Source organism: Simochromis diagramma, unplaced genomic scaffold (genome assembly GCF_900408965.1).
Source record: "Simochromis diagramma unplaced genomic scaffold, fSimDia1.1 OVJJ01000338.1, whole genome shotgun sequence".
Lineage (NCBI taxonomy): Eukaryota > Metazoa > Chordata > Actinopteri > Cichliformes > Cichlidae > Simochromis > Simochromis diagramma.
In genome coordinates this window covers 931,177-956,360 of record NW_024387088.1, presented here as the reverse complement: position 1 = coordinate 956,360, position 25,184 = coordinate 931,177, and the positions used below count along the sequence as shown (strand labels likewise).

The 25,184-nt window shown below is 39.4% G+C and overlaps 1 protein-coding gene across 2 annotated transcripts in view; it reads right to left on the bottom strand.

Annotated features, from left to right (window-relative positions):
* Nucleotides 1-25,184, bottom strand: part of col4a5 (collagen, type IV, alpha 5 (Alport syndrome)) — a 60,714-nt gene that overhangs the window by 17,804 nt on the left and 17,726 nt on the right. For both annotated transcript variants that reach the window (XM_040046079.1, XM_040046080.1), the window contains exons 2-25: nt 16,728-16,784; nt 14,670-14,759; nt 13,353-13,397; nt 12,893-12,937; nt 12,738-12,800; nt 12,560-12,613; nt 12,448-12,474; nt 11,318-11,398; nt 10,752-10,814; nt 10,621-10,656; nt 10,446-10,487; nt 10,237-10,329; nt 8,317-8,370; nt 8,102-8,158; nt 7,136-7,180; nt 6,985-7,038; nt 6,859-6,900; nt 4,221-4,314; nt 3,555-3,839; nt 3,315-3,404; nt 3,057-3,127; nt 2,537-2,728; nt 2,279-2,447; nt 10-102 (exon numbers count right to left, since the gene is read on the bottom strand). In XM_040046079.1, coding sequence (XP_039902013.1) covers nt 10-102; nt 2,279-2,447; nt 2,537-2,728; nt 3,057-3,127; nt 3,315-3,404; nt 3,555-3,839; nt 4,221-4,314; nt 6,859-6,900; nt 6,985-7,038; nt 7,136-7,180; nt 8,102-8,158; nt 8,317-8,370; nt 10,237-10,329; nt 10,446-10,487; nt 10,621-10,656; nt 10,752-10,814; nt 11,318-11,398; nt 12,448-12,474; nt 12,560-12,613; nt 12,738-12,800; nt 12,893-12,937; nt 13,353-13,397; nt 14,670-14,759; nt 16,728-16,784 — 1,942 coding nt within the window. The remainder of the gene's footprint in view (nt 1-9; nt 103-2,278; nt 2,448-2,536; nt 2,729-3,056; nt 3,128-3,314; nt 3,405-3,554; nt 3,840-4,220; nt 4,315-6,858; nt 6,901-6,984; nt 7,039-7,135; nt 7,181-8,101; nt 8,159-8,316; nt 8,371-10,236; nt 10,330-10,445; nt 10,488-10,620; nt 10,657-10,751; nt 10,815-11,317; nt 11,399-12,447; nt 12,475-12,559; nt 12,614-12,737; nt 12,801-12,892; nt 12,938-13,352; nt 13,398-14,669; nt 14,760-16,727; nt 16,785-25,184) is intronic.

Genomic DNA, 25,184 nt, shown 5'->3' with positions numbered 1-25,184 from the left:
CTCGTGTACCTGGTGAACCAGGCTGCCCAGGCTCGCCATCCCGACCTCTTTCTCCTTTGGCCCCTTTCTCTGTCATTGTCTGACCAGGTTCACCCTTAGTTCCTTCATGATGACAAAATGCACAGATAAAAGGTTGGACGCTTTCAGTGAGCAGACAGCAGGAAAATTGGACATGAAATGGATGTCAAATAGCCTGCGGGAAACATCTATGTCCATTCTATTTTGCTATGTTTTCTTTAAGGTAACTTAAGTAAAATCCTTTTCAAAGTTCAGTATCAAGACCTCTGCAGGAGATTTTAGGCAAGTTGTGGAAAAAAAACTTTTTGATGCAATGAACAGTACATTCCAACTCAGGCTGTAGCTTGACGATATACTAAGCTTTAAAAATTTTATAGCTAGAACCTCAGAGATAAATAATGTGAAAATATAAATTAGATCAACATATAATTTACTTTGCTGTATTGTGAGACACAGCACTGGTCTAAGAAGGTAAGGTACAGTGGGGGAGATAAGTATTTGATCCTCCTAGAAGTCAAACAGAATTCTGGCTCCTATGGTTGGGTGTGTGCCCATGTGCACACAGATTATGGTCAATAAATAAGGTACAGCTGATCTGAGTTTTGTGTATAAAGCACACCTGTCCACAGAATCTAAATTTTCCATTCTGACCTTTCCATCACCATGAGCAAAACGAAACGACCATTAAAGGACGAATGGGCTAAAGTGTTATATTAATTGTTGGTGATTATTAGGAAATGGAGGAAATCAACCTCAGTCTGGAGCTCAATACAAGGGGTAAGGATGATTATAAGAACGGTGATTGATTACAGGACAGGAGGAGCTTGTTAATGATCTGAAGGCAGTTGGGGCCACAGTCACCAAACACCACTGGTAACCAGTGTTGGGCAAGTTACTTTGAAAAAGTAATTAATTATAATTACTAGTTACTTCTTCAAAAAAAGTAACTGAGTTACAATATTCTAAAAGTAATTAATTACTTGAAAAGTAACTATTGCGTTACGTTTAACCCTCTGGGGTCCAGGGTATAACTGGCCATTTTTAACTACTTTTGATTTTCCCCACATTTTACCTTTAAAAACTATTTTAAAGGTAAAAACTACTATATGATAACTTATGGCAAAGGGGTGGGATTAAATAAGTGTTTACTTCTTCCCACTCCCTTTCAACGTGTAAATGAATCAGAATGGTAGCAATATTGAAATGTACTGACTTTTTTATAGTATTTTTTCTCTCTTATTTTCTTTTCTAAATGTACCTGTATATTGTTTACATGGTTGAAATGAATTAACAATCAATCAATTTACTTTGCCTTGTTTGGTATCATCCTTTTCAGCACAACCTCACGTGTCTGAATTTACAGCTATGTTTTCATTTTGACATACTGCATTAACACAATCGATCTAAAATCAGACAAAAAACATTAAATCAGAGTAGAAAAAGTTATATTTTTTACTGTAACAACCACTAACATGTTTAATGAATCATATTTCATAACTTTTAAATGCAAATATAAATTGTCAGTTTTAAAATCCTATGCACAAGTTTTGCAAACAACAAAGTTATTTGCATCCATTTACCTTTTACCTTTTACCTTGATTTAAAAAAAAACCCATTTCAAACTATTTACAGAACAATCAGCTGTTCTGCATTCAATAAGATGCCTCACAAATTATTTGTGCCACTCCAAAAAAATAATTTCTGTCCACTATAAAGGAGAACATCACAGCCTGATACCTGCAGGTCTGACAGCAGCAGGTGTATCACTCCTGTTTCTACCTGGAGACAGCAGCCGCCTCATTGCGCAGCTGCTTAAAGCTGTAGCGTCCAGATTACTTACAGCTACTTCCGTGCAACTGATATAAGACGCGGTAAGCTGAACACAGCTCAACCGTCTGTTTGTTGAAAAATAGTAACAGACCGCATTTTCTTGTTAGTAACCGTAACGGCGTTGTAACGATACGAATAGTAATTAGTTAGATTACTCGTCACTGAAAAACGTAGCGCTGTTAGTAACGCCGTTACTTGTAACGCCATTATTCCCATCACTGCTGGTAACACACTGTGCTGTAATGGGTTGAAATTCTTGAGCAGGGAGACCCACAAGGGCCTATAATAATCGCTCCCCGGATATGCTACAGCACAACACATCAGGTAATTTTGTTTATTTTATTATGAATGACTAACTTGTATTTCATCACAATAGCTCTCATTGAATATCTATCTACATATAAGGATAAACGTAAAATGATTTTTTTACCTGGTGCACCAACAGGTCCCGGTCTTCCTGAGACACCCTGGATACCTCTCTCTCCACGAGGTCCTGGATTTCCAAAGCCAGGAAGACCTGGGGGACCCCTGTCTCCTGGATTACCAGGGAAACCTGGCTCACCGGGGAGGCCTCTTTCTCCTTTCACCAACAATGAGCCCTGTCACAGTTGCAAATACATTAGTTGGGGTTAGAGGGGTTTGGGTTAATTCAGATAAATAATAAACAGACTGAGTGGAAGTCACTCACAGGAGCTCCTTTAGGCCCTGGAGGCCCAGGGGCTCCGTCACGACCAGGCGCCCCGTCCAGACCGGGCAGACCAGGTGATCCAGGGAAACCAGTGTCACCCTTCTCTCCACTCAAACCATTAACTCTGATGGGATCACCTGGATCTCCCTTCTCTCCATTTAGGCCGGGAGGACCTTGAGCACCAGGAGGACCCTGGAAAGGAAACAAGCAAGATGTCTTGATGCTCAATCATCCAGGTAAGGAAATCCCCCAAAATTGATTCAGTTCACCCAGACGTAGCCTTTGCAGTCGGAAAAACGTAAAACTCTACGTCCAGGTGAACAGAATCAATTTTTTGGGAAAGAAGCAAGAGCCAGGGAAGTCAAACAGAGAAATTAAATCAAAGAATACCAAAGAAATAATGGCGTTTATTATGAAATCTTATTTTTCTGATGAAAAAAAAATCGTGAGCAACACATTAATTATATCAGTTCCACAATGATAATCACCACTTTTGGAAAGGAAAAGTAAGAATACTCACGCTGGGGCCGACAGAGCCAGATGTTCCTGGAAAACCTCTGTCTCCCTTGAAACCTTGGTTGCCAGGAGGTCCTGATGAAGAAAAAATGAGGGACCATAAAAACATCTGTCCTGAGGTCTACTAAACTTCAGTGTCTTTATTGTCACATTTAATGTCATTACTGAAGGATCACCAAGCAATTTTAATCTGCTACTGTGGATTCAGGAAAGTTTGTTAATATCACCTGACGGAAACAAAACTTTGGGGGAGGGGTCTTACCAGGAAATCCAGGAGGTCCTGGAGGTCCTTGAGGTCCAGGGATGGGATTGACGCTTCCTATGCAGTTCACACAGGTGTCACCTTTCTCACCTAAAAACACAATCAGATCATTAATGTCACTTTTTTCTGCAAAAGGCTGCAGGGGGAGACCGTCTTATGCACTTCTTTGGGAGATTGGGTGATATTTCAGCAATCTGACAGGAGTTATTTATTTTGATTCTATCTTAGACATTTTCCCACCTTTCTGTCCTATCTCTCCAGGGAAACCTCTTCCTCCTTGTGCACCAGGAACCCCAGGAAGTCCTGGTATGCAGTCTTGACCTGAGGAAGTGCCTGGAAGTCCACGGGGCCCTGGCGGACCAGGGGATCCAGGAGACCCTGCACGACCTGGGGGGCCTGGCAGAAAGTTTCCTGGAGGGCCAATCTCTCCCTTCTGACCTCGCTCTCCTGGGAAACCTTGAGGTCCAGGAAAACCCCCACTACCGGTTCCTGTGAATCCCGGTTCTCCTGGAGGGCCTGTCAAACCTGGAGAAAGGAGGTTGATGTTTCAGTGTTATTTGGTTTGTTTTTTTGCGAAAGATAATCAAAAAGTAAATCTCAAAAAATGGTCTTATTCAGCCAAAAGCAAAGAAGAGCCATTAACTAATTTACATAATTAATAATTGTATCCCTTTATTTCCTTTTCAGTAACCATAAATTATTCAATTTATCCCAACCTTTCCCCTAAATGTATTATTGTATTTTTAATCTGTTATTCTAGACCTACGCCAGTGCATTTAGGTTGCACCATCTCATCTATAATGTCTGTATTTGAACTTTGCAAATTTGGTACCCGGTATAAACTAGCTTTAAAACTAATGCAAATAATAAGTATGCTTGTTATGCGCCTGTGTGTTTTCAGCTCACCTTGTACTCCTCTGTCTCCTTTGAGTCCAGGTGTTCCACGTAAGCCAGGTTCACCTTTAGGCCCCGCCTGATTCCCTATTGGCCCGCCAATCACCTGATGGGATGTTAAAAAGAATTAAGTAAATTCACAAGACTCACATGGACTAAACTATACAAAACTTTGCAAATATCCTTAAATCTTTTTTTGTAATATAATTTTTAAAATAAAATATTTTAAAAACTACAAGAGAATAAATATAAAATACGACAACAGACTATTGGACCTAAATCAAAGACTATGATAAATATTACCTCCTTATGGAAACTTTCCTCTTTTTAAAACACTTCCTTATTTTAAGCTGTGTTTTTAAAAATGTAAAAAAAAGTCTTATAATGATAGTTTTCTCATGGTTAGCAGGACTAGTGGACTTTATACACTGAATAGTCATCCTTAATGGTTCATTTTCCATTGGGAGTGGGTAATTCGTATCACACACACACAGTTTAAATGTTTTCCGTATTGCACAGTTGAAAATAGCGTTTCTTTTTGCCGGTAATTAAAAAAAAAACAGTGGCTGAAAGCACTGTAAACAACAGTAGACTGGTGCATAACAAGCAAGCAAATAATGCAGAAAATAGAGATTTGAGACCGTTTTGACCGATCGGCCCGATTTTGGCCTTCATCGTGCGTCGTGCATCGTGTAGTATACGTGGGGTAACGAGAAGCGATTAACACCTCACGACCAGCTCCCGATCATCAATCGCTTGGTCGTGAGGATTTCAAACAGCAACCGTCGTGAGGGTGTCACCGCAGTTTCTCACACTGCGCACGCGCAAACACAAATGTCAGTGAAAAAGACGGCGCAGCACGGCAGTGCAGCGTGTGATCTGGACACAAGCGATGGAGGCACAACTTGTAGAACTATGGAAAGCTCATCCGAGCCTTTTAGATGTGGCCTCACAAAATTATCACGACCACAACAACCGTGAAAATAGTTGGATTTACATTGCTGCTCAATCACAGCTGCCTGATCAATGTTTTTCATTAGCAATTTAGCAAAGTTGATGGTGGTGGTGTGTCTGTGTGAGTGAAAGACAGAGAGGGAGAGCGAGCGACAGAATTTCTGTTAGAACCTTCATGTTATGGACGCACAGTGTGAGCACTCAGGTCGCATCAGAGCATCAGGGCCGTATAGTGTGAGACCCTGCATCGTGACCTACGAACTTCTAACCCCTGCGAGTCAATCGTGCAGTTTGAGCAGGAGCTGAATCGCGCGACTGACAAAATCGCACAGTGTGAGCCCGGCATAAGAGGGAATTCATGACGATGTTTATCAAATGTGAAGCTTATTTTTGATCTTCTTTTGCTGCTGGCTCAGTTTAATTTGGAGAGTGACAAAACCTGCAGCATCAGAATCTGTGAGATGTCGGCTTTCAGCCGCGACGGCGTGTCATTGGGTGAGAAAGCCAACATCTCACTGATTCTGATGCGTCGGGTCCGCGCTTTGTGTTTACCTCTTTGTGGAATCCGTTTACCTGCTCTCATTTACTGTTTTAGCTGTTTGGTGGTTGTTGAAATGAAAGCTTTAACCAGAGATTCTGAAGTTTCTGGCAAAATACATTTATATTTAAAAATCAATTCAGGATCAACCTAAAATCGATTTTAATTGGAAAATCAATAATTAAAACCCAGCCTTACTGTATAGTAACCATCAAGTATAGGTTGCCATGGAAATATTAAGCTGTCTGCATGTAATTCACTGTGAGTTTTTTTTTCTCCCACACGCTGCGAATGCATCACTAACCCCGGAGATTCAGACTCGTCAGACCATTGCCCAAAAGGTGGCAGTGCTACGAATTTATTCCACCAGCTGAAAAGTCATCACTGCAAAATTAAGCCCATCTTAAACTCCACATGCAAATGTCTCCTAACACACCAAAGAAAACATCAAATAAACCAGCTGTGATACGAGCTACCAGCTATCAGCAAGAGGAACAGAGAAAAATTCCATGTTATTGTTTATCGAACGTGAAGCACATTTTCGGTCCTCTTTTGAATTTTGGTCGTGGTTTGGTTAGATGAAGCTGAGTGACCTCATGGATTCTTGTTTGTGTTTAGGCACATTTTGCAAAATTATGTAACTGCTCTTTTAATTGTTTTGTCGTTTTCATTGTGTTTAGTGGTTGTAGAGATGGTTTATATGAACTTCATGTGAAATTCAGAGGTCTCATCCCTTTTGCCCCTAATACTGGGAGCGTTGGGGCTCAAGATTTTTCCTCATATCGTCCATCCTATTTTCCATTCCACTCCTGTGTCCTGTGATCATGCGTTTGGGTCCTTATCTTGCCTGCCACGCAGCAGACTCTGACAGCTATGCTTTTACTGCACTGACAGTGTGCTTGGGCTCACTAACAATGAATCAGTGGATCAAAGTCTGGTGGCACTTTTCAAAATGAACTACAAATAGGTGCATAAGCCTCCAATGTCCAAGGAAAAATGGTTAATTTCTTTATATTTTTGAAGCAAACTACAAAGAAATGAAGAATGGCTTGGGATATTTGCACAGCATTGTATTTATAAGTAGACAATGAAATGGTGCTAAGAGTTCAAGTGTAAGACAAATATTCCACAAATAATGAAATATAAATTCTCATTCACCTGCCCTGGTGGACCCGGGAATCCACGATCACCTTTTTGTCCCTGAAATGAGAAAGAATGATATTTACACAGTTCATGGCATTACTGTTTGACTCGTAGAATTCAAAATACTCAGAAGAAACTTACTGTCTCACCATCCCTCCCTGGAAGACCCGGCTGGCCTGTCTCTCCAGGGGCCCCCTGAATGTGACAAAAAGCAATACAAGAATGTTAGGAAAAGGTTATAAGACATTTTAGAAAAGGATTATAAATTGTGCAGTTTGTTGGCAGAACTCACTGGGTATCCTGGAGAACCAGGATCACCATCTTTGCCTGGTTTTCCCTGCAAAAGGGGGGAAAAACATGGTGATCAGGCTTTGCACCAACGGGGACATCTCCAGAGTTGAATATTGAAGCATTACAAAATTGGCAAAAACTGCACATCCTCCAGTGGCCACTAGAGGCTGACTCCCAAAGGGAGTCAAAAATTCTAAGATTGACTCCCTTCTTAAAATGTCCAGTTTTACAATAATAAAAATTACATTCATACCTCTGTTAAATATAAATATTTAACTCATTCACTTGAGTTAGGCCTGTGGTCAGGTTGACAACACATGCAACTGGAGTCAATAGGTGTCTGCAAGGTCTTGTTCATCATTTCAAAACGTTACACCAGACTTCATGACTGTGTGCACAGTAGAATAATGTGTATGCGTATTCACATCTATGAAGAGCTGTTTGAAGGTTTACCCGGAGTTTTGGGCTTATTGATAAGGTTTCAGTATGTCTTTAAAAGGCTTGGAGAACATGTTCTACGAATACATACTGAACATACAATCTGGTAACAGTCAAATGAACCCCGCGTCATAGATCCCCTTTGGTCTCTTCTTACTGCTTCAACCCAGGAATTCAAGCTCTGCTGTGTCTTAGCAGTCTTGAAGGAATGACATGTACAAACTGAAATATTGGCAAATATGTTTGAGAGTTCCCTCTTTGCAGAAAGTTTCACTTGCATGCATACACACAAAAAAGCTGAGAGAAACCCTGTAAAATAGTCAGATTGTTTGAGAAAGTTGGGCAACACCTTTCCTCTTTGCCTAAACCAAATGTCAGAGATGAGGTTCCAGACACTCTTGCACTTGTACACATGTTGAGGGCTTTAGAATTGAGTTTACCTTTGAGCAACAGACATATTTTAGCAACATAGGGGCGATTACGTAAGTTTAGTGAAAGGATTTGCTTGAAATTCCAGAGCTGTACTTACTCGTTTTCCCAGCTCTCCTGGTTCTCCCTTTTCTCCTTTCTGCCCACCATAGGGACCCTACAGTGAGATAAAGAGACATATAAACACCACAGTCACCATCAAGAACACTAGATACTCCACTTCTTCCAACTTGCAACTTAAATGTTTTGTCTGTTTTCTGGAGGGACTTTTAATGTGTGGAGGTAAATTTGGTTCAGGGGACCGGAGATACTTACAGGAGGTCCCGGTAAACCCGGATCACCTTTAGGGCCAGGAGGTCCTTGGTCGCCCTGCAGAATAAAGAGAAAAAATCAGAATCAGTGCAGAATGAGTTTAGAGTTTGAACCAAATCTATTTGGCAAGTCAATTAGGCTACGTTCACACTACAGGTCTTAATGCTCAATTCCGATTTTTTGATCAAACCCGATTTTTTTGTCTGCTTGTTCACACTACAAATAAAATGTGACAGCAAACGTGCTCCTGTGTGAACCCTCAAAGCGACCCGCATGCGCAAAAGCAGACGTCACACACAACGCGCTCTTTTCAGACCCAGACCAAACAGTACTGTTTGACTGATGGGCCTTAATATAAAGACTTGTTTTGGACTTTACGTTTCCCAATTTTGCTTTAAGTTATAAAGTTATTTTGTTATTTACATTTGGCCTAATAATGATCCTTATTGCTGTTTTAGAGGAGCGGTGCTCCAAAGGATAGTGGCAGATTTCTGTCAGAATCTGCAGATTATACAGTACAAATAACATGCTCACGTTTCTCCAACATTGTCTTCCCAACAGTTTCACTGACATCTACACTGGATGGCCAGGAAGCGTTTGCGATGTCTTCTCCAGAGCTGATAATTGCCGTTTGTCTTGTGTCAGTGACGTAAAAGACGGATTTAATGCGACTTGACCGTTCAAACAGCAGTCGCTTTCTAAAACATCAGATTTGTATCGGATTCAGTACCACATACGAAAGTGACCCAGATCGGATTTGAAAATATCGGATTTGTGCCGTTCACACTGTCATACCATGATCGGATATGTGTCGCATAGGGTCAAAAAAATGGGATTTGATGCGCTTTCGCCTGCAGTGTGAACGTAGCCTTAGTCCCTCTCCTCTTTAGTCTGGAGGCTGTGCTTCAGTCCAATTTAAATGAGCTTTGATTTAAAGGTGTCAGTGTTTGTGGATAATGTTAAATATGGTTGCTTCTTTTTCTTTTTTACACAGTAGAGCTTCAACCTGCATTTGCAGCTGGCAAATTGAAATGTGTTCACAGATAGTGATTTCTGCGAGTGTTTCTGTGTTTTTCAGCCTTGACTTTTGCACACAGAGATTTCTCCAGATTCTCTGAATCATTTTAATATTATGTACGGTAGATAATGAGATATTCAAAGCTTTATTCTGAAATAAGCCCACCAGATGTAGTTGCAGATGTATTTTTTTGCATATAAACCCGCCCATCTGTCTGTCTAAGAGGCTCTTTTTATACCACATCATTTTACTGACCTCTTGCCAATCAGTGAGTCCAATTAGTTGCAAAATGTTACTCCAGCTGTTGCTTTTTAATGCCACTTACTTTTCCAGCCTTTTGTTTCCCCTTCCCATAGTTTTTGCAATGTGTTGCTGCCATCAAATTCAAAATGAACTAATAATTTGTGCCATAATAATGTCTCAGTTTAAACATCTGGTACGTTGTTTACGCAATTTATTCACATTTTACACAATGTCCGCCTGGTGTTTTTTATTTCTTTACTGAATGAAATGACTAAATATGATTGGCAGGCATAGATACTCTCTGCTGCCATCATGTGGCTGTGATTTATTACTCTGGCGTAAAATGGTTTTTATATATATTCACACACATTTAATACATTTTTATGAGCAATGATTAGGTACTGCCAAGATGAGGCATTTTGATACAATGCAAAATACATGCATTATGGAAAATATGAATGACCTTTTTCATATATATGGAAAATCTGTTAATAAAGCGAGTGACTGCCACCTGTCAGCAAGAGATACTGAGTTTTAAACTTGGTTTAAACAGCCTATGTTGCAAAATCTCTCTATTTAAAATCTAATTTTAGTCTCGTCAGTCCTCATTTCTGTGGCGAATGGAATACTTCACCACTTTCATGCCTTTAAAATAGTTATACCTTGTCTCCTCTCTGAATTTCAGTCTCAGCCGGCTTTGTCTGCTCCCCAACCTGTCCTGGAGGACCAGGAGGTCCTTGCAAACCTGGTGCACCCTATGGTCACGGCAGGGAAAGAGTGGCAGGTTTAGTAATTCAGTAAAAGCTCTGAGAAGACAAGCTTGAGGCAGAGACTGAACATAACTCTAGTAAAAAAGTGATGAATATGGTACCTTTTCTCCTTTGGGTCCTTGGAAATTCAAACCCATATTCCCCTGTTGAGAAAAAACAGAGGGAGGCTGTCACTTCAGGCTCAGTGGAGTATATTTCATGACCAAGAATAGTTCAAAATGTATTATCATTTTGTCTTTATTTACTAAAGATCAGTTACAAAGTGTCTGATCTCACCTTAGGCCCGGGTGAACCAGGAGCACCTGGACGACCCTGAGAAACAAACCGAGAAACAGTTGGTCTTCAATCTGATGCTATTTGTGCAACTTTCATGAAAAAAGGTTTACGCTGTAGCAGCTTCTCTTTACCTCAAGGCCTCTGGGTCCTGGGGGACCTACCGGACCTTGTATACCTGGAGGTCCAGGTCGGCCCTGTGACATAAAAGCACAAAGAAAAAAGATGTACAGACAATTGGTAAAACATACTGTTTAAAAAAAAACCTAAACATTTTCATCCTTTTGCTTCTGCATATTTCCTTTCATTCTGTTTGCGTCTGTGAGCATTTCTGTGAGTGTGTGAGAAATTACAGTCCTAGCTCTAAAAATGTTTCCATAAGCACAAACAAATAATGTCAATAATTATAAATACAGCAGACACCTTGATATGTGATGGCTTTATGTTTATAATATCAGTATTGGTCATATTTCACCCTATAAATGATCAAAATTAAACAGATTTTCATTTGTCGCATTATTAAACCGGTTTGACACCTAAAGCTCAAGTTCTGTTCATTCATTCATTTTGTTTTGTTTTTTATACACACATCATTCTGACTTACATATTTGAAAAGTTTTGAATCTGCACGTGAATTTAATTAAATGTGTAAATTAGCTTTGGCAGCACAGTGTTTCTAAAAGGAGAATATTTCACTCACAGGACCTCCTGGCAAACCGGGTAAACCCACTGCTCCTTTCTCTCCGAAACGATTGGCGGAGATAACATCACCTGGGTCTCCCTGCAAAGAAAAGAGAAAAGAGATGCTCAGATATACATTTGTCTTCATAATGGGAAAAGAACCTGAGGGGGAAAAAGGAAATGTTGCTTCTGAATATCAAACAATGTCAAAGAGCACCATCTAGTGGACAAATACAGCAAAAACTCAACTTGACATCAGTAAAAAAAAAAGTAAAAAGTTAAAAAAAATGATAGAAATTGATTTTATAGAAACCTAAAGGAGAGGCAGTAGTAGAGCTTTCACATCTGTGTGTTTCACAGCAAACACTGACAAATAACTTAGTGAAACTCTTATTTGTTTGTTGTTGTGTTGTGTTTTTTGTTTACATGAATAAATAAAAAATAAGTGATTTTTTAAAAATTATTTTCCATGGTTTCATTTTCAAAACAGAACTTTTTTTTAAAAATATGTAATGTTTATTTATTTGTAATTGGCTTCCTGGTCCTTTCCTTAGAAACCCCGTCTTTGGCCTTTTAAACCTGGACGTGCCCGCTTGTTTGTAAAACCACACATCCACACATGTATTTTTCTACATTTCCCCAGTTGAGAAGGGAATTTATATTTACGTCATTAAGTAAGAGTTAAATTAAGGTCTACCAGCCATAACAAGTTCAAAGCACAGTCAAGTCAACATTTCAAATTAGAGTCTTAGTTGTGTGGTGCTTGTAAAGCTGTAGATATATCAGCCTACAGTGAAATAGAAATCTGTATATTAGTGCAGAAATTGCTGACATATCATGTTTTTAATTCAGAACAATGAATGACAAGAATAACAAAGAAGTAGATTTAAAAGGATCTAAGATCTAAAATGATTATTTTACCTAAATGCAACAATTATTTTCATTGATTGTCATACAAATTATATTATAAATATGAGACAATAGGAAAGTAAGTGACAATCTGGTCTTCTTTTGTTTCTAGTTGGTGGAGGACATAACTTAAAAAATTGAATTCAAACCTTGAAAATTAAGTTATATTTTTTTAAATCAATTTTTAACATTAAAAGCATTAGTAACAAAGTTACCACATGTGTGTGTGCTGATTTTTACCTTTTGTCCTGGCAGACCAGGTGGACCCTGTAAATGAGTAAAATAGAAAAGTTTGAAAAAACAAAACAAAACCAGACAGATCACTGTGATGCTTCATCCTGTAATGACTCACTTGAAGTCCTGGCTGCCCAGGGATTCCTGGACTTCCTGGGAAACCCCTGTCACCCTAAAAAAGGAAAAGGAAAAAAAATAGAAAGACAGATACGCTGAGTGTCAACATTCCTTTTTGGCTTTAAGAAATTTCTCTTCTACAACTTGCTTTATTGATCATAGACATTTTTATCAGATACCTTTGTCCCATTGCAACCCGGCACTCCTCTTGGACCTGGAGGACCATCCTGCCCGGGAAGACCCTGATACACAGGAATTAAAACAGGAAGTTTAACCATAAATGCTGCATGATTTTAAGTTAGCTAGAATTATCTTAGCTCTTTAAATATCTCACTGGGAGTCCGGGTGTTCCTGGAAATCCTGGTGTTCCCGGGGGTCCCTGATAGAGAGGGAAAAAAAAGAATGTGTCATTTAAAAGTTGAAATGTGAAAAAAAAGAATCCAGTGTTGAGTTTTTTCAGGACCTAGCTGACTGTTAAGGTACAATAAGGTAAAATGGGGGCACCTGCTGGCCAAAGTAGAGCATTACAACCCCAAATTATTCAGTGCTGAGAAAGCACTAGAAAGTCATCCTGTTTATTTAAACGGGGAAGAAAAAGACAGGTGAAATTTACCTACTTAAAAAAAATGTAACTACCTTTTATGTGTGTGTCTGTGTTTTTAAAAAAGCATAAACATTCATAAACTTCAATAAAAAAAATCAATAAAATTATGGAGCCATGTCTTATGTTTCTCAGTGTGGCAACGGCTCAAAATCCCTATGAAGTCTTTAGGAAAAATGGGGGGATTACTTACTCTAATTCCTTTTGGACCACCTGGTCCTTGAGGTCCATCACTTCCCTGAGAGAAAGAACAAACAAACAAGAAAGCATTAATGATGAGCCTGATCATCTTTGACTCCACTGTGAGCAGCATCAAAGACCAGTAACAGCCAAGTAATGAATCTACAGAAGTATTACTGTAGAAGTAATGGAAAACTTATTCATGTCCTTTACTTAAGTAAATATCCAAACAGGACTACTGTGAAAAACTAAACGTATAAAAGCTAATGTTCTCATGAAAATGTGCTTAAAGTTAACCATCAGAACCAGATTATACGCTAAAATCGATTCAACACTGCTCAGGATTTGTGTAAAGCTTTAGAAGTAAAAGCACTCAAATCGAGCCTGCGTGTGAGCAGCATCGGCGCCTGAAGGTTCTCATCTACGTCTGATATTATCCTGCCTAGCAACCACCTAACAAAAGCCTAAAACTACCTATTTGTAGTGTTTATGGACCTGCAACACCTGAATGCTTTGTGTTACTTCAAATTCACAGTAACATCATATTCATTTTAACCAAGCTGAATTATAGACAAGTATATTATAACATTATCATGTTACATGGCAACCACCTGGCAGTGGCAAGCCATTATTTTAACACTTGTGCATGTTAAAAAGCATTATATCACTTTCAACAGCGCAAAGACGCCGAAGTCTGTGGGATTTTCTGTTGTATTTGATGCTTTGACAAACAAAAATGTATCTTATACTTATCCAGGGGGACGTGCAGAAAACCTTTTGACTGCAGGAAACATGCTTAATGCAGGAAAACATCATCTATACATGTAATGACATAACTACCTAAATATTTAGCAATTATTCACATTATTGTCCCTAATTATTTCGTCAGTTTGTTGACCGACAGTAGTTTCTTGTACTTTTTATATTTTACATTTATATTTATTATTGAATCTTGCACCAAGGGAGTGGCACTCCAATTTCGTTGTACTCTGTACAATGACAATAAAGGCTATTCTATTCTATTCTTCTATTCTATGTTGGGGTCTTTCCCCAAAGAGGTCTTTGCAAGAGTCAAAGAAAAATAACCAGGAGTGTAACTGAAACATCTTTTTTTTAATCTGTTAGTGATTGAGTGATTATTTACTGAATCACTCAAGCAGAACAGGCACAGATTTTAATAAAGTAACAGTGACTCATTGTTTTTCATTTCTATATGCACTGCCACCATCCAAAGTCAGAAAATAACCCACGTCTCAGAAATTGATATATTCAGAGTTTCAATTCAAATCAGTTCCTTTTCTCTTCTCGTCTCCTTGCCCTACAAACCCACCTTCTCTCCTCTGGGCCCAATTGGTCCTTCTGGTCCAGGGAATCCTGGGACGCCTGGCTGTCCCGTCAAACCTGGGAAACCCCTTTCACCCTGCAAGCAATGACACAGTCAAACAATCATTTGTTTCATATTTAAAGACCAGATAAGTTTCAGATTTAATTTCAGTCTGGTCATAATAGAAAGGCAGAGTTATTTATAGCCTGTAGCACATTAAACAACAGATGGTTTAGAGAGATGCATATTTACATTACACGTCTCCAAAAACCACAAAATGCATCAAAATCTGAAAGGTGTGTTTTGTTGTATTAACTAATTATTATGGACCCAGTGATGTAGTGGCCATTAAAATGTGTTTGATTTAGTTAAATTAATGATTATTCATCTAATAAATCGTGACACTGCTCTCCCCTCTACATAAGCTTCCTTTATGCGTTAAAAGTATCTGTATTAGAACCTGCAATACAAGCCTGTGTTTACTTGGTATTGGACCGATACCAAAATCTGCAGTATTGGACTATTATTCATAGAAATGAGAGGAGATTAAAATGTACTGAGAAAGATTGAAAACATATTTCACAACATGAAATCTGCTCTCTTGAGTTCTTGAATGCTTTCTCTCGATTATTGAGGAGTCTTTGCACTTTGAGGTGACAGTCGTTGTAATTTGGCTCTATGTGAATAAAACTGAACTGAGTTGAATTAAACGTGTGAGTGTGTTCTCCAACAGCCAAGGTGTTTCTGCGTAAATGAGGTGAAAACTTTGTCCGTCTTGGTATCTTGTCAAACATTAGCTCCTCCCGTCATCCAGCTCGTACAATCACAGGCAACAAAACACGATGAAAGTCGGAAATAGAGCCAGGCTGCCTTTTAAAATATGTGTGAGCTTCAACAGCAAAATGTAAGAGCCACAGAAACAAAATTCAAAAAAATCACAATTCATATTTCTGCTACTTTACTACATCTCTGTGTGTTATGATTCTGTGACATTATTTATTATTTAAAGACCCGTGTCCGTTATTTTGGCAATAGTGTTTCAGCCTGTGATAGGTCTGACTCAACTTAAATACAGATTTCACTGTAAGACCGGCACTTGTCTGGTTATAGAGTAATAATAAAAAGAAGAGGATTTCATTGGTCATCCCAAGAAAAACTGTTCCTTGTGTGCGTGTTTTTTTTCATATGTGTTGCTTTTAATTACATGTATGAAATCTATGAGAAATCGGGCCTTTGCTCCCTAACTCTGTGCCCTCAGTCGCAAGTTTCAGGTCAAAGTGAATAACACATATGTTCATTAATTGGACGGGAGTATTCAGGGTACACCCACTGGCTGTGTGTGGTGTCCTCACATTCTCAACACGGTGGTTACTAGGGGTGGGGGAAAAAATCGATACTGTGTAGTATCGTGATATTTTGTTTGCTAATAATGTATCGATACAGGGACAGCACAAATCGATATTTTGTTACAAAAAAGGTTTTTGTGCTCTGACTTCAGAGCATGTTGATCCTTTTTCAGAGCAAGAATCCTGACATTCCTTCACTGTCCAAATGTGTTTAACTTGTTTTTTGGCAGCAATAAACATGACAGTTTACTTATTTTAATTTAAGACATGTTTTATTTTAATTAAGTTTAAAACTTTTGTATTTAATGTAAAATTATATTTTGTTTTAATTTACTTTCAAATTCTTCAGTTGCTGAAGGGGCTGCATAGTTTTCATAAATTGCATAGTTCAGAATAGCTATAATTGTACCAGATGGTTGCATTCAGTTAAGTTGGACTAGACTGTAATACAAACCGTTCAGTTTGTCAACAATAAAACTGACTGAAATGAGAGAAAGACTGAGTGCGAGACTTTGATATTAGATAAAATGAATATTGATAAAGTTTACCTTCATGTACAGAATCTGAATATCGCAAAATATTTAAAAAAAAAAATTGCAATAATATCGTATCGTGCGTTAAGTATCGTGATAATATCGTATCGTGAGTTGTATGGTGATTCCCACCTCTAGTGGTTACTAGTAACACCCCACGTGTGATTGTGTGACACTGTGTTTACCTTTTCTCCTTTCACTCCACTGCAGTCACATTTGGATCCTGCACATCCATGGCAAGCCTGTTTAAAAAAAACAAAACAAGAGAAAGACAAATGAGCGTCTTTGGACTTTTACTTAACCAAAAAAAAAAAAAAAAATCAGCGACATTTCCAACGATGAATAAAACTAACAATTACATTCCAGTGTTCTGAAAATAGAGGCTCTAAAGTCACTTTTTCCAATTTCATAACAAGTGAAAGATTCCCAGGAACAGACACAAATAGTTTGGAGGTTGCATCAGGAAGGGCATCCAGTGTAAGAGTCCACCAAATCAAACGTGTGGAGGAAGCAGGTAAAAGCTAGAAAGCAGCTTTCTGGGTTCTGAAAATGTGTCTGCCACGTCTCCTTTTTGTCCTAATTTCCTGCCAAATCTGCAGCCTCAGCCATGTAAAATCAGTCAGAACTCCTTTCCAGAATCGTAAAACCAAACAGTAAATTTAGTAAACTTCAGCAAGTGCTTCGGCATGCCACCGGGGGGCGCTGCATAATTACACTTTGCACATTACAGCACATGTCTTCCCACAGAGGAACAGCAAGGTCAGCAGATTCACCTGCAAGTTTGTTTGCTGATGAGATCGCAGCTGCAAGGTCGGCGAGGCCAAACAGTACTCGAAACTCAAATCAAATAAAGCTTTTATCTCACAGAGAGCACGTTTATCTTCCAAAATACTTCACTTCTTCCCATCCGTTGAATCCACTTTGGATTCACTTTTTGTGAAAGACTAAAGACTGAGAGAGTTAAGAAAAACTAGGAGGGAGGGAGGGATGGATGGATGGATGGGTGGAGTGGGAGTGCCAAGCTCCTGATTAACTTTTCCCATGCCTGTTGACACAGTGAATGCCAGACGGGCATCAATTGCACGCATGCCAGGCAGCCAGGCTGTGAGAAAGATGGAGAGGCAGAGAGCGCACGAGAGAGGACAGACAGGCGGACATTCTTCTGTGTCTGCAAAAACGTTTTCGTGTCCGTCTTTGAGCTGACGCTTTTCACGGTGTTCTCGTTTTACTGACAAGGAGGGGACGCAACTAACTCTGAGTGCATTTCCTGGTTCATCAGTTTATCATTAAGCCTAAGAAATCGGAAAGATTATGGAATAAAAGGCAGTAAACATGCAAAATTGTCTTATTGTTATTGTTCTTAATTTAAACCTTCTTATTTGAATTTCTTCCCTGTAGGTTTTAGTCTTTGCAAGGAACTGAAGTAATGTCTTAAAAATGTACTGACATTTTGACTCATGTTAGCTGTTTAATAATGCAGATTTTCTGTCATTGTAAACTGATTTCATTCCTGTGATTTAGATTGTTGGCTTAAGAAAAACAGGCAATATGAGGTTGCTGTGCTATTTGTAACATTTTTTTACTTTAAACTGATAAGGATCAGCTAATGTGTTGCCAACAGGGAAGTCACAGAATGCTATGCAACTCATATTGTACTTGGTAGCTTGTTTAATTATCATTTACTTTACAAATTCAGATACCAAAAGGTTGACAAATAACTAATGCTGGGCAATAATATCGGCCCTGCCAATATATCGATCTGGCTGCAGTGCGATTGCACGGTCTTCCAAAGAGTATCGTGGGCCATGATGATCAGAAAAGCATCTGCCAATATGTGCAATCAAATACAACTGGAAATACAATAATCTAAGACCAAGTACCCACAATTAAGCCAACGTGGAACTGCAGCTCCTCTAATATCCACTCCATATGCGAGTGACTCCTCATAGACTCCAATAAAAACTAAACAGGTTTGGTTTTTTTTTGAACAACTCTTTGATTTATTTTTGTTAAGACTAAAAAACAAGTCTGTTACTGACCCTTTCCCCCCTTTTCTAACTCGACCTTTTTCACTTCCACAAAGTGAAAGGGCCTGGGGTCAAAAATCAAGGCTATAAAATTGAATTTCACAATTAATCTTTGGCACATTAAACCTCACACAGTTTACCGTTTGCAGTTCTGTGTACACATTTAAAAACAGTGCATACATGTTTACATTACATTTGCTGCTTTCCAGTGTGTGTGTGTGTGTGTGTGTGTGTGTGTGTGTGTATATAATATGCCCTTGATTATATAAAAATCAAGACAGTCCTACTATCCTGAGCTGCATGAAGGCCAAAGCAAGGCATTTGCATGATTTTATCTCACAACTGGTGCAAAGTGCTGTCTGGGATCACAGAGGGATCACCAGTAGACACACACACACATGCCTAAATACATCTGTGTGTGTCTCTGTGTACGTGGGGGTGTTTTTACAAGCCTTGGATCTCCAAATTAGCCTCTGGTCTGCTTCAGCTCAATGCCGTCTGTTCTCCCACGCCCATGCCTGCAGCTCAGGCTCCATCCTTCTCTGCATCCATCTGTTTTTCTCCACACTCATCCCTCTTTTCTCCACTCTCATTTAACCAAAAAAGCATGACAGAGCTTGCTTGCTCTTAAAATAACTGAAACACTCAGCTACTCTCGAATAACCTGGAGATGTCCACTTAAACCAGCAACAGAGCTGATTTGGACTTGGTTTGTTCTTATAGTACTAGTATAAGTGGGACGTGAACTTTCAAACTAAATGTTATTTGACCTGTATGTCCTGCCTAATAAAGCCTTTTCTCATGTGCAGACTGAATTTGCAATTAATTATTAATGATTAATCTCTGTCTCTGTTCCACAGCATGTCTTTTGTCTTGCCTTCCTCCCCTCACCCTCAGACAGTCATGGCTGATGGCCGCCCCTCCCTGGTTCTGCTTGAGGTTTCTTCCTGATAAAAGGGAGTTTTTCCTTCCCACTGTCACCAAGTGCTTGCTTCTACGGGGTCATATGATTGTTGAGGTTTCTTTCTTATATTTTAGGGTCTTTACATTACAATATAAAGCACACTACATAATTAACCATGTATCAAGATATCTGGGTATACTTCCACTACTCAGCCTTGTTGCTGTCTTTCCCAATGGTTGCTTCTAGTGTGCAACGAATGGACAGAAATTGCCTGCCACCAAAAATATTTTTCTTCTCATAGACCACCATTATACAAAAAAACCATTTACAAAACTGTCCAGCTAGGCTGCAAGGCTGCATATATATGTATATTTGCAAATAATAAAAACAAGCCTGGCAATCACTTGTGCAGTGATCCCTAAAAGAGCGGGCCACTTCTCCCAGCAGGGCTGTAAAAGTACAGCGGGTGGGTCAGGAACAGTCACTTTACAAAAATAAAAATGCTTTCATTTTAAATTTCATAATTACTTTTAAAATGATCATCTACCATTTATGATTCAGTATTTAACTAAAAACAATGTAAAATTCATTAATAAAAAGCTCTGATATTTATTTATCACTCCTCATTTGATCCAAAAAGTATCCAGTGACAAGATCAAAATGAATCAGAGAAAAGACAAAGAAAAGAAGTGCTTTAAATAAGTCTGGTGGGTTTATCAGAGTTTGGTTGAAGTGTTCAATGTTCTTCAGAAAATGTTCAGATTTCAAATTTAACTGAAATGTTAATCCGGAAAAGGAAATTTGCCTTTCTCAGTGTAAAAGCTGTAAAGGTGGCCGAGATCTTCTTCTACATCCACGATCATGATGTTTGATTTCAAGTAACAGGTGTGTCCGAACACCGTCTGCCACTCTGCTGCCAGAAATCTTCACTTTATCACAAAGAGGATGCAACTTATAAAGGTGTTTACTTTACAGCAAATGTGGCTAAAAACAAAGGGTGAACTAAGAAGAAACCAGGTGGCTTAAAAAAAAAATCGGACTAAACGCAGCGTTAAAAGATCCTTCTCCCTTTACATGCTGTTCACTCCCTCTCTCTTTGCCCCCACAGCACTAAGGGGGCGTGTAATCCACTTAGAAAGGTCAGTGAACTGCAGATATTTGCTCTACTCTTTCTTTCTTTTAACTCTCTTTTAACCCAGCTTAATTTTTCCCCTCACGCCAACCAAGCAACCAGGCCTGAGCAGAGCTAAAGCTACCAGTGATCTCCACTGGAGGTCTCTATAGGACCAGAAAACTGCAGCGGTGCAGCTCCGACACTGAGAAGCAGGACTACCAGGAAACAGCACCAGACTGCAGTTAATGTAGCTCTTCCTAAAAGGAGACATGAAGGTCTATGAACAGTATTTACGACACATATTTTAACTGTGTTACGTATTCATAAATTCAGTATAAATGAAACGAATTGTGCTCTACTCTTTTGGAGCACTATGTGTGCTACTTTAATGCTTAAATTTGCCTATTTTCATGTGAATCTGCACATAAATGCACATAAAGTTCCCAAAAAGTAAAAAAGTGAGTTAAAGTAGGTCAAATGTATTTATTCAGCACCTTTCAAGATAAACAACACAACGATTCTAAAAGTACATTCACAGGTGTGTACAAAGTGATGGACACACGATCCAGGTGAGATTGGGTGAGTTGACAAGGAGAAAGAGGAGGAGGAGGAAGGAAGGCATGTCCCCGAGGATTAGACTGGCGAGACTGGAATTCCCCCCCGACACTCATAAAAGAGTGACGATTAGACACGTATAGATGCTGCCCTGCCATGAGCACGCACATATGCGTTAATGTAGCAGACAAACAGACACAAACACTCATAGACAGCACGCACAGCTGGGCAGACAGAAAGACAGCGCGTCCTCGTTTTGAACATCGTTAAATGACGCCTGTTTTCTTACACCGATCACGGCACAAAGCGTGTTCGCTCCGGTCCGATGGAAAGACGTGGGTGTCTAATCTGGTTCAATCGTCGCCATCCGAGCTAAACCAACCATCAAGAGCAACTTACTGTCCGATTATTTTTGATTATCTTGCTTCTTGAAAATTGAACTTTGTAAAAGGTTAGCTTGAATAACGCAACTGCAGCAAAGCGACACAAGATGGTACCTCTTTTCTTTTTAAGAGAGCATAGCTGAGCTGATTTTTGACTGACATGATAGCCATTAACAATTTATGTTTGCACTTGAGGTGAACTGGACTCGGTGCAGTCGACTCTCGAATGACTGGCATCGCAACTCAGACGCAATCACCATATCAGAGCTGGTATAGGGGGGGGGAAGGGGGTCCGTCAGAAAATCTCATCTCCTAAAGCAGGTCAACTACCAATCAGAAGGTGTTTTGAGCCCTTGTTCTAACATTCTGCATGTGGAGCGAGATGCTGAACCCTACAAGTTTGTGAAAGTTAGGTTCAAAGTGCTTGTGTGAATGGATGAATGAGACTCGTGGTAAGAAACCACATGTGCAGGCAGAAGCACAACAAGACTGAAGTCAATCAATGAAAAATTGGAGCGGCCCTGATAAATGATCCTACAAGATGTCGTCATCTGATCATTTAAGTGTCTCACTCAATGGTTGTTGGAGACGCATGAATACATCATTAGTGTTGCAGAAGCCTTAACATCTTTCCCCTCTTTTCTGTGCACCTTTTGAAGTAGCTGAAGTTGTGCTAGAAACCTCTGCTCATTTGAAAGATTTTGATACATCGCCCACCTTTGATGGTCAGTGGATTATAGAGCGAGAGGAAGACGGTGGATGCTTCCGTGTGTTCATTTCAAATAAGCAGTAAATAAATGACCACAAACATTAAAGGTTTTTGCCACATGTGAGCAAATCTGTGGCTTTATAGTTTCCTGATAGTCCAAATACGGAAAAAAGAACCACATCCTGTTACGGAGACTGGACAGACCATCTAACATGAAACGGTACCGCGATATTGTGAAGGTGCTGTTTCGTGTCTGAGCATACATCTGTCCCAGTCCATGTGTTGCGCCGCTGTGTGTGTGTGTTTACGGTGAATGGCACTCCAGGCTCCAAACCGCTGATCCCTTTCATCACGGTTGGACTTTGACTACTTCAAGATGCCCTAAATGCGACGACCAAACTAAATATTTTGGCTTTGACAAAAAATCCAGACGTGTGTGCTTTGACTCAGTGGCTCTCAGGAGGAGGAAGACCTCCCCGACCGATGAACGCAGCGTGTCAAACTCATTCGCGCACACATTACACGCCATCGTGCCACAGTGCCAGTCCTGGAATTCCATTGATATTCCTGGGAATTCCTCCTTTTTCCACCCCTCATCACAACTTTGGTTCCTTTCTTCTCTTTTCATTTGGCCTAACTAGTGTTGACCCCTGTGACCTCCCGCTGAGAGCTCCTTCAGGGCTGCTGACCACCATCCGTCCAGCCCTACCCACACTGTATGACCCTTTTACTGTGTGTCACATTTAGATACAAATACTCTCTTATTACCTCACCTAAAATCCTGTTTCAAATAAAAACGGGTTTTCCAACTGATCACTCTGCAGCTGAGCAAGTCAGAAATCTGTTTTTTCCTCATTTGAATCCAACAATAAAACTTTAAAGATTACAAAGGATATCCAGTACAAGAGGATGTTAAATCTTACCTGCATGTGTGCTGTTTCATTACAAACACATTAAAATGTATTAAGCCAATGAACAAATTGTATATATTTAAAGGAACCTTGAGTAGAACCTTTTCTTTTTCAGAATAGGATCCAAAATGAGAACAACAGTAAACTCAGGAGACAAATACACAGCAAATAGTTGTAGTGATGTAGGACATGTAGAGCATTGCTGGGAATAGAAGAGGATGAGGTGCTGAGGGGAGCCCTAAAGGAAGCAGCCGAAAGAACAATATGAAAAAAGAAGAGAAAGAAAATCAAACAACAATATCAACATGCTTTCCTTTTCCCATAGACTATGTTTTAATAAATAAATAGAGTTAAAATTTGGACATAAAGTTTATGTCCCAAAAAAATGTGTGACTTAAAAGATATTTTAAATCTTAAAAGATATTTCTAAATAGATTTACTGTTAAAAATAAAATAAAATAAAATAAGAAGAAAAGAAAGAATCTTTAGCACCCTCTGCTGGACAACCTGTGCTAGTCTGTTTCAGTGCTTTTGGCACAGTACATGCTACAAACATTTGGAACTGATAAACCAACATTGGATCAACGTATCAAGCTCTGCTAAGTAACCCTAAACATCTGTTGCGCATCATTTGAGAGACGCATTAATTAAAGTAGTTTCTACAGAACTGAAGCCTGCTGGGATCACACATAGAAACAACCCTTTATCCTTTACATCTGTAAAAACACACGTCACCCTCTGCTCCATGCTTTCATCTAGCAATGGGGTTTTTGTCTTTAACTTGTACTGAACCAAAACAAAAAGACTGTTGTGGTGCTGCAGTGATTAAACAGATGGAGGAGGTGTTTTAGGCGTGTTCATCGTAGACGTTCCAGCGAGGCGGGTAATACTTAATAATAGTTTTTTGTTTTGCAGCAAACGGACTAAAATTTCTTTATCCTTCACAGTGGGTTTTTCACACAAGGGGAGTTTTTTTTTTTTAAATGTATCAATCAGACAGACTCTACTGAGAAGGACGTGAGCGTATTCTCATAGACATCCTGAAATCATGTCTGCTTTGGCCTCTGATATCAGGAAAATCTCAGAGCACATAAGCAGAAATGCTGAATGGACAGCAGGTAGTGACGAGAATGAAAAACGACTGAGTCAAAAAGACACTGCCAGTCTTTTTTGATACCATTCATGAGTCCAACTGAAATCCAAACTGAGCATAGTTTGAAGTGAGTTGATTGGAGTGAGTATAATGGACACCACTGGTACTAATTTCAAAGAGGAGATGCTATATTGAGGTCATGTATTGTAGTTAACTGTCAGCAGAGGGCAGTATCTACTGGTGAGCTCAGCGAGCTGTGAAACATGGCGACTGAAAGAAGCATACAAAGTGTTTGGGAGTACTTTAGGTTTAGACCCACAGCCAAAATGAGCCAGAAACTGTGTGGTGTCTGAGCCTTTAACTAAATATGCTAATGCTTCAAAGTGCATTTGCGTTTAACATAAGTCCTCCAGCAATAATTGGCATATCAAGATTGAAAACCAATGTGAGGCCCAGGCAGGCCAAGCCATGTGGAGCCTATAACAATGTTGCCCATTTGGAATGTGGGTACCCCACAGTGGATTGCCAACTGTGGGCCATGTGGTTCTGCCTGTAGTGCATCAAATGTTTTAACATAATACCTGAAGCATCATTACTATTTAATGCAGTATACAAGTGTGGAGTGTGAAATGTTACAAATAACTAACAAAATGTTGTAAATAATGAGAAATCATGAAAGGTACCTAATGCTATCTGTCCATCTTCATGGATTTGTGTGCTCATATAAGCACAGATCATTTAACAGTTGAATTTTAAGCTCTTATTACCGCTACATATTTATCAAAACTGGTGCACATCTACATGGCAAAGGAATATGCACCATTACGAATAAACTGGTAGCTTTTCTCAGTACTTACGCCATCAAATTCTTTCAATTACCTCATGTAAGCAGAAAGATTTGCAGTCTCTCCTCTTGGAGACAACCTGCCATAGTGCAACCAGGCCT